This window comes from Trachurus trachurus, assembly GCF_905171665.1.
Source record: "Trachurus trachurus genome assembly, chromosome: 16".
NCBI classification, from domain to species: domain Eukaryota; kingdom Metazoa; phylum Chordata; class Actinopteri; order Carangiformes; family Carangidae; genus Trachurus; species Trachurus trachurus.
This window is the reverse complement of record NC_139902.1, coordinates 17753704-17762027: the sequence shown is the minus strand read 5'-3', so window position 1 is coordinate 17762027 and position 8324 is coordinate 17753704. Positions and strand designations below refer to the sequence as shown.

Here is an 8324-nt window from a genome sequence, read left to right as displayed (position 1 = left end):
TGATACGAAAATACACAAATACACACATCGTAACGATAATCCATCGATCCACTGATTGATTCTGAAAGGCTTAATTGAAAACAAATGTAAGGACGGGAGGAAACAAAGCAGTGGGGAAGTGACCGCAATTTACAATTTGATAAAAGCCTGTGGTTTTGGGTGTCCGCATTTGGGTGTCCGCATGTTTAGTGATTATTGATATTTCTGAGCAGTCAGCGCATGGTCAGCGTCGAGAAGCTTGACGTGCTAGCAACAGTAACTAAGGGTGGCGGGGCTTTGTGAAAAATGTCCGGTTTTCCTGTCCACACATGACTTCTGAAACCGGAGTTTTCTAATAAGTTCACCCTGGACTCTGGAAATTCCGGTTTCAGGAGCCAGCAACTGCGGTTACGTGTGGACGAAAGGCCAAACTGTGTAGAGAAACACACGGTTTCAAAAATACCCGGGTTCGTGTGGACGGCCCCTAAGACTTATATTAACACAAACATTCCGCTTACTTCTGCTTTAACAGATTTAGTATTATTATTTACGAAATCAAATGTTATGTCTACCAGACTTGTCCTCCACAGCCTTTTTACTTCAGTACTTGAAAACATGACATGGAAACATTTCATTTGATTCTGACAGACTTTTAGTTCAAACTTCGTCTGATAAAAAAAATCCTAACCTTCGCTGTATCAGTTAAACATTTTATGGGTTTTAAGATTGTATGAACAAAGCATTTTATTTTTTTTATTTTTTTTTAACTAAGAGAGATAAAAGCAGAGAAATGGGTGTTTTTCAAACAATGTTAGTTAATTCATTTGTGAGACCCAGTTGTCTTGATACTATTCAACATGTATCTGTATATGTGGATCTACACCCATCTTCTCCAGCTTTCCTCTCAGAATTCTAGGTTGAATTGTGTCAAAGGCACTGGAAAAGTCTAGAAACAGCAGTCTCACATAGGCTATCGCCCAGGTTCATCCAGGAAGGAGTAAATCCGATGCAACATGTAGATGATTGCATCGTCCACCCCAATGTTCTCCCGGTATGCAAACTGCAGGGGGTCCACAGAATGCTGTACATGAGGTCTAAGGTGGCGGAGTAGTAGTCTCTCCAGAGTCTTCATAATATGAGATGTCAGGGCTACTGGTCTGTAGTCACTGATTCCTGCTGGCCTCGCCACTTTGGGAACCAGCACCAGGCACGAGGTCTTCCAGAGAAGAGGGATCCTACATGTCTGAAGGCTCAGGTTGAAGATGGTACAGAGAGGCACAGCCGGCAACACAGTCCTTAAGGAGTCTAGCTCAAACACCGTCAGGGTCAGCCGACTTGCCAGGACGCAGTCTTTCCTGCTGTTACAGTGTGTTGGGCTCTGTGATTGCATGTGTGTGTGTGTAGATTTACAAATGAAATAGGATATTCAAGTTTCACCCCAAGAAAGAATTAAGATGTGCAATGCACAGAAAGCTGTGAAACAAGCGAACGTACATTCATCATTCCAATTTATATTCAATCTGAAACCCATAACAAGATTATGTGTGTCCAGCCATGAAGACTTGAATCATATGAGCATAAATAAACAGCTGAAATTAAGAATACAGTCTGAGAGTTCATCCCAGTATACATGTTGAATTTTACCAAGACAACTGGGTCTCACAACAAACATTGTTGTAAAAACACCCATTTCTCTGCTTTTATCTCTTGATAATAGTTAGTTGTTGTTGTTTTTTTAAACACACACACTTTGTTCATACAATCACTTAATATAAAATGTTTAACTGATACAGCGAAGGTTATGGTTTTTTGGAGTTATTTTGTGGCAATACTGTAAGTTAAGCTACTACAGTTAGTCAAGTCAAGTCAAATTTATTCTAGCACATTTCATACGACAAGCGTAAACTCAATGTGCTTCAAAAAGTTAAAACAGAGATACAGTGTATGACATATTATATTAACACAACAGTTAATATAATAATTTGTGTAGCCAAGATACATTTTTACAGAATGTTCAGTTCATTAGGTACAGTTTCCTTATAACATTTCATTTACAAGCAACATATCTTGACTCTTGACAGAAAATATTGTCTTATTTCAAACTATTAATTGAGATTGAGTACTGTATATGCAGGTTATACAGTTGCATAAAAAGCAAGCAAATAAGACCTCATCTAAAGCAATATCTTTGGCAAGTTGTAAGTATAGCATGACAGAATGCAAGCTTCTTTGGGTTTCATCCTCTTCTGATTTCAGTTGACAAACTTTAATGGAAATCATGTGACTTTTCATGACACCTTTTCAGATTTGTTTACGCTCAACCAGCACTCTGCCTCGAATCTGAAATTCCAGTGCTCTCCAATTGAGCACATTCCCTGAAATGAAACTTTGGTCATCCGAATAGTCCTGGATCTCAGAGGGAGCAAGGACTTTGTCCCACATGTGGACATCCGACATCATGCCCACGAAAGACTGCTTAGCGTCGAATTTCCCACCAAAGGAATCCTGGTCCTGAGAAGGTGCAGAAATCATAGATCACAGTCAAATTCTACTCCAAAATGTTTTTGAGGACATGCACTAAATAGTAAAGTTGCAATTTACAGCATTTCTGGAAGGCAGTTCTTAAGGATTACCGTAGTTTGACTAAATTGGGAATTCAAAAAAATACACTTATTTGCTCTGCTGCTGAGAAGTTATTTATTAGAGAAATGACCAATCTCATATGGCCAGGTTAGCCCCTGCATGTTTCCATTCTGTCTGCTAAACTAAGATAACTTGTGGGAGACTAAGGCCACATTTACTGCATTGATAAAGCAAATCAGTGCATTTCCCATCATGTCAAACCATGTACACAAACTGAGAGTTGAAATTGATACCTGTCCCAAAACAATTATGACGGGTCCACTGATGTTGGATCCAGAGCTGGCAAATCTCCTATTCAAGGGTTTTCCATCCAGCCACATCTGCGCCACTCCAGAAGAAGAGTCCCATGTTGCACATATGGAGAGCCATGTATTCAGCCTGTAGTCCTGCGATACAAATCTTGTACATAGGTTTGTTCTTAGCAACGATCTGAATCAAATCGTTTTCTTCCTTGTAAATCAGAAGGTCATTGAAGAAAGATGGGGTGGCCAGAGAAAAAGCAGCGTAGGCTCTTCTGAGATCTGTGAAGGTCCTGATGGTATTTCAAAGACATTGTTACACTGATTTAAATGGTCAGAGACAATTATGTCTTTTACTATTTTGCATATTCAACACTACCTGAGACAGACGGTTACAGCATTGAAATTCTGCTTTATCCTGACGTGAGCTGTGTTGGTTTCTTCAGGGAAGGTGAACATTTTGCCTGACAGCTCTTAGAAAAACAATAGCATCAAAAGCATCAAAATCAGATGTTGAAATGTAAACAATAAAGAAGTTAATAATATTTTAACAGACATATAACAAACCAAACCATAACATGTTTCCAGTGAACCAAGTGCAGCATTTTTTTTAAAGTATATTTTTGGGCTTTTTGCCTTTATTTGATAGCACACAGTATAGACAGGAAAGGGGGAGGCAGAGAGAGGGGGAATGACACGCAGGAAAGGGCTGCCCGACACGGGATTCGAACCGGGGCCGCCAGTGGTGAAGACAGTAGTCTCTACATGGGGCGGCCGCTTTACCCACTGCACTTTACCCACGCACCGCCCCAGCCAAGCGCAGCTTTTACTGTGATGGCATTGTTGTATTCCCTGAGTTAACAAAAGATGTGTTTTTTTTTTGTTTTTTTTACCTTGAGGAGTGGCAGCACATGCCGTCAACATCACCAGCAGAATGAGTAACGCCATCTAATACAAAGAAAAAAATACACGATAAGCAATGGAATGAAACAAATGCTTTGTTTTTGCTTACGTTTTTACTGGCATGTAATGGACTGCAAAATAATTTGTTATTATACAATTAAGAAAAATAAGCTGAAAAGGCTTTGTTCTTCTTCTTTTTCTGTTTCATGATTAATTTTGGATGTGTCAGAATGTTGTGTCACTGCACAAAACAGTTTTGCCCAATATTGGCCAAGAAGTCACTGCCACTTACCTTTCAATACAGCTGCACACCCTCTGAAGTCTCAATGTGGTTCTAGAGAAGTCGCTGGAGATGGGCAGATTTCAGTGAAATAGGGTTTATTCTTAAGCAAGTTATAAACCCAAGTTAGCTCCTGTAAACAACTGAAGAAACAGCTCCTTATATTGTCAGTGGCCCCCGCCTCCTTGGTAGAATCTCCACCTACTTCCAAAGAACAGTTGAGACCCCATCTCAATCCCAAACCTACCCCAATGATATGTGTACTGTAATAAAAATGTGGTGGCTATTTTAGTGCTGATAAGCCTTACAGAACACCTCCTTTCAGACAAGTGAGTTTTGTAAAGTAGCTATGACAATGAGAATTTGCAGTCACTTTGAAGGGAAATGTCAACTAATTTATGTGTCCACAGGTATGTGGCTATTGTAGTGTATTATCCACCTGAACTTTTTGTTTTAATATCTTCAATTGTCTCTATGTTCTGTTATGTTCTGAATGTGTGAACTGATGCTCTGCTTCATGGGTTCCATGTCCTGCCTAGAAGCAATTTGGTCTGTTGGAAAGTTGATGATTGTTTTGTTTAGCCTAAAGGCTGAAACCTTAGGTCAAGGGCATCTTCTTAATTCCGTTGACCTATGGTAGCCAAAAGGTTATCGATTTGGTCAAGAGGTTAAATGCCAGAAAGTAAATGATCCAGATCAAGGTTGTCTTTGTTGATTAGTTGCATTCCTTAGTTTTGAAAAGGTGGAGTGTTTGGAGTTAGAAACATATATAAGGTCAGAGCTTTGGGCCAGTAGAGAGAGATCTCACATTGGCACCAGAGATGCTCCAGGATTCGGCATTTTTTGTACACTGTTCTTCTTCTTGTAAATAAACTCTTTTTGAATGCAAGTGAAGACGTGTCAGCGGTGATCACTTCTTTTCATCAACACATCAATATACCACACTACTACAGACATGGCTTTCTTAAAGGGATAGTTCAACATTTTGGCAAATTGGCCCATTGCCATAATCGCTATAGTCATAGCAGTAGGTTCGTTACCTTTATTTGTCGGTGTAAGCTATTTTTAGGACGGCGGAGCGGAGCAGCAGGCTGCTCAGAGCTACGCTATGGAGGCTAAAGGAATTTCTTGGTTTCCCTCATCAAACTCATCAAATACAAAATCCCAAAACTCCAAAATGCTTTTGTGGACAAGTTGTGACCTGCACAATCACCACGCTATGAGATAATAATGGAACGTTACGAAACAGAGCCGTTTTCAAGGTAAATACAGGGTAAATACAGAGTCTGCTTGCTGAAAAACTGTCCCTGAACGCAGCGGTTTTGCATGAATTTACCTCTAAAACAGCTCCGTCTCGTAACGTTCCGTTATTATCTCATAGCGTGGTGATTGTGCAGCTCACAACTTGTCCACAAAAGCGTTTTGGAGTTTTGGGATTTTGTATTTGATGAGTTTGATGAGGGAAACCAAGAAATTCCTTTAGCCTCCATAGCGTAGCTCTGAGCAGCCTGCTGCTCCGCCGTCCTAAAAATAGCTTACACCGACAAATAAAGGTAACGAACCTACTGCTATGACTATAGCGATTATGGCAATGGGCCAATTTGCCAAAATGTTGAACTATCCCTTTAAGAAAGCCATGTCTGTAGTAGTGTGGTATATTGATGTGTTGATGAAAAGAAGTGATCACCGCTGACACGTCTTCACTTGCATTCAAAAAGAGTTTATTTACAAGAAGAAGAACAGTGTACAAAAAATGCCGAATCCTGGAGCATCTCTGGTGCCAATGTGAGATCTCTCTCTACTGGCCCAAAGCTCTGACCTTATATATGTTTCTAACTCCGAACACTCCACCTTTTCCAAACTAAGGAATGCAACTAATCAACAAAGACAACCTTGATCTGGATCATTTACTTTCTGGCATTTAACCTCTTGACCAAATCGATAACCTTTTGGCTACCATAGGTCAACGGAATTAAGAAGATGCCCTTGACCTAAGGTTTCAGCCTTTAGGCTAAACAAAACAATCATCAACTTTCCAACAGACCAAATTGCTTCTAGGCAGGATATGGAACCCATGAAGCAGAGCATCAGTTCACACATTCAGAACATAACAGAACATAGAGACAATTGAAGATATTAAAACAAAAAGTTCAGGTGGATAATACACTACAGTAGCCACATACCTGTGGACACATAAATTAGTTGACATTTCCCTTCAAAGTGACTGCAAAATCTCATTGTCATAGCTACTTTACAAAACTCACTTGTCTGAAAGGAGGTGTTTCTGTAAGGCGTATCAGCACTAAAATAGCCACCAAATTTTTATTACAGTACACATACTGTATCATTGGGGTAGGTTTGGGATTGAGATGGGGTCTCAACTGTTCTTTGGAAGTAGGTGGAGATTCTACCAAGGAGGCGGGGGCCACTGACAATATAAGGAGCTGTTTCTTCAGTTGTTTACAGGAGCTAACTTGGGTTTATAACTTGCTTAAGAATACAGTAAACCCTATTTCACTGAAGTCTGCCCATCTCCAGCGACTTCTCCAGAACCACATTGAGACTTCAGAGGGTGTGCAGCTGTATTGAAAGGTAAGTGGCAGTGACTTATTGGCCAATATTGGGTGACACAACATTCTGACAAAGGGATCCAAAATTAATCATGAAACAGAGAAAGAGGAAAAACAAAGCCTTTTCATCTTATTTTTCTTAATTGTATAATAACACCAACTTCTTTTGCAGTCTATTACATACCAGTAAAAAAGACAAAAACAAAGCATTTGTTTCATTCCATTGCTTATTGTGTATCTTTTTCTTTGTATTAGATGGCATTGTTCATTCTGCTGGTGATGTTGACAACATGTGCTGCCATTCCTCAAGGTAAAAAAAAACAACCACAACTTTCTTTGACTCATGAAATACAAAAATGCAATCAAAACCTGCACTTGGCTCACTGGAAACATGTTATGGTTTTGTGTTTGTTACATGTAGTCTGTTAATATATTATTAACCTCTTTATAGTATAGTTACATTTCTACATATGATTTTGAAGCTTTTTGGTGCTTTCATTTTTCTAAGATTTGTCAGGCAAAATGTTCACCTTCCCTGAAGAAACCAACACAGCTCACGTCAGGATAACTCCGTCAAAGCAGAATTTCAATGCTGTAACCGTCTGTCTCAGGTAATGTTGAATATGATAAATAATAAAGGACATTACGTCACTCTGACAATTTTAATCAGTGGAACAATGTCTTTGAAATACTGTCAGGACCTTTACAGATCTCAGAAGAAACTACATGCCTTTCTCTCTGGCCACACCATCTATCTTCAATGACTTTCTGATTTACAAGGATGCAAACAATTTCATTGATATCAATGCTAAGAACAAAGGTACAAGATTTGTAGCGCAGGACTACAGACTGAATACATGGCACTCCATATGTGCAACATGGGACTCTTCATCTGGAGTGGCGCAGGTGTGGCTAGATGGAAAACCCTTGAATAGGAGATTCCTCAGCTCTGGATCCAACATCAGTGGACCCGTCATAATTGTTTTAGGACAGGTACTGTATCAGTTTCAACTATCAGTTTGTGCATGGTTTGACATAATGGGAAATGCTTTATCACTGCATTAAATGTGGCCTCACTCCCCAACAAGTTACTTTGTTTAGCAGACTCGTTACCTCTCTACTAAATATCTTCTCAGCAGCAGAGCGAGTTATGTTTCCTCAAAAGTCTAACTAATCCTTAAACTGTCTTACCGAAGTGCTGTAAACTGCAACTTTATTATTTAGTGCATGTCCTCAAAAGAATCTTGGAGCGGAATTTGATGTAACTATGAACTATGATTTCTGCACCTTCTCAGGACCAGGATACCTATGGTGGGGGATTCGATGCTAAGCAGTCTTTCGTGGGCATGATGTCGGATGTCCACATGTGGGACAAAGTCCTTGCTCCCTCTGAGATCCAGGACTATTCAGATGACCAAAGTTTCATTTCAGGGAATGTGCTCAATTGGAGAGCACTGGAATTTCAGATTAGAGGCAGAGTGCTGATTGAGCGTAAACAAATCTGAAAAGGTGTCATGAAGTCACATGATTTCCATTAAAGTTTGTCAACTGAAATCAGAAGAGGATGAAACCCGAAGAAGCTTGCATTCTGTCATGCTATATGTTAACTTGCCAAAGATATTGCTTTAGATGAGGTCTTATTTGCTTGCTTTTTATGCAACGGTATAACCTGCATATACTCAATCTCAATTAATAGTTTGAAATAAGACA

The 8324-nt window shown here is 39.6% G+C and overlaps 1 protein-coding gene and 1 pseudogene across 2 annotated transcripts; one reads left to right on the top strand and one right to left on the bottom strand.

The window, feature by feature from the left end:
* Positions 1-2280: 2280 nt before the first annotated feature.
* Positions 2281-3809, bottom strand: LOC310999742 (serum amyloid P-component-like; annotated as a pseudogene). Its single transcript has 4 exons — positions 3755-3809; positions 3241-3334; positions 2856-3154; positions 2281-2490 (listed from the first exon to the last, which is right to left on the bottom strand). The product of its transcript is annotated as a serum amyloid P-component-like (transcript).
* Positions 3810-6869: 3060 nt separating this feature from the next.
* Positions 6870-8119, top strand: LOC310999741 (C-reactive protein-like; the record flags this gene model as incomplete). Its single annotated transcript, XM_083990296.1, has 4 exons — positions 6870-6924; positions 7123-7225; positions 7313-7607; positions 7910-8119. The coding sequence occupies 4 exons, from the start codon at positions 6870-6872 to the stop codon at positions 8117-8119; spliced, it is 663 nt and encodes a 220-aa protein (XP_083846422.1).
* Between the last annotated feature and the right edge of the window lie 205 nt (positions 8120-8324).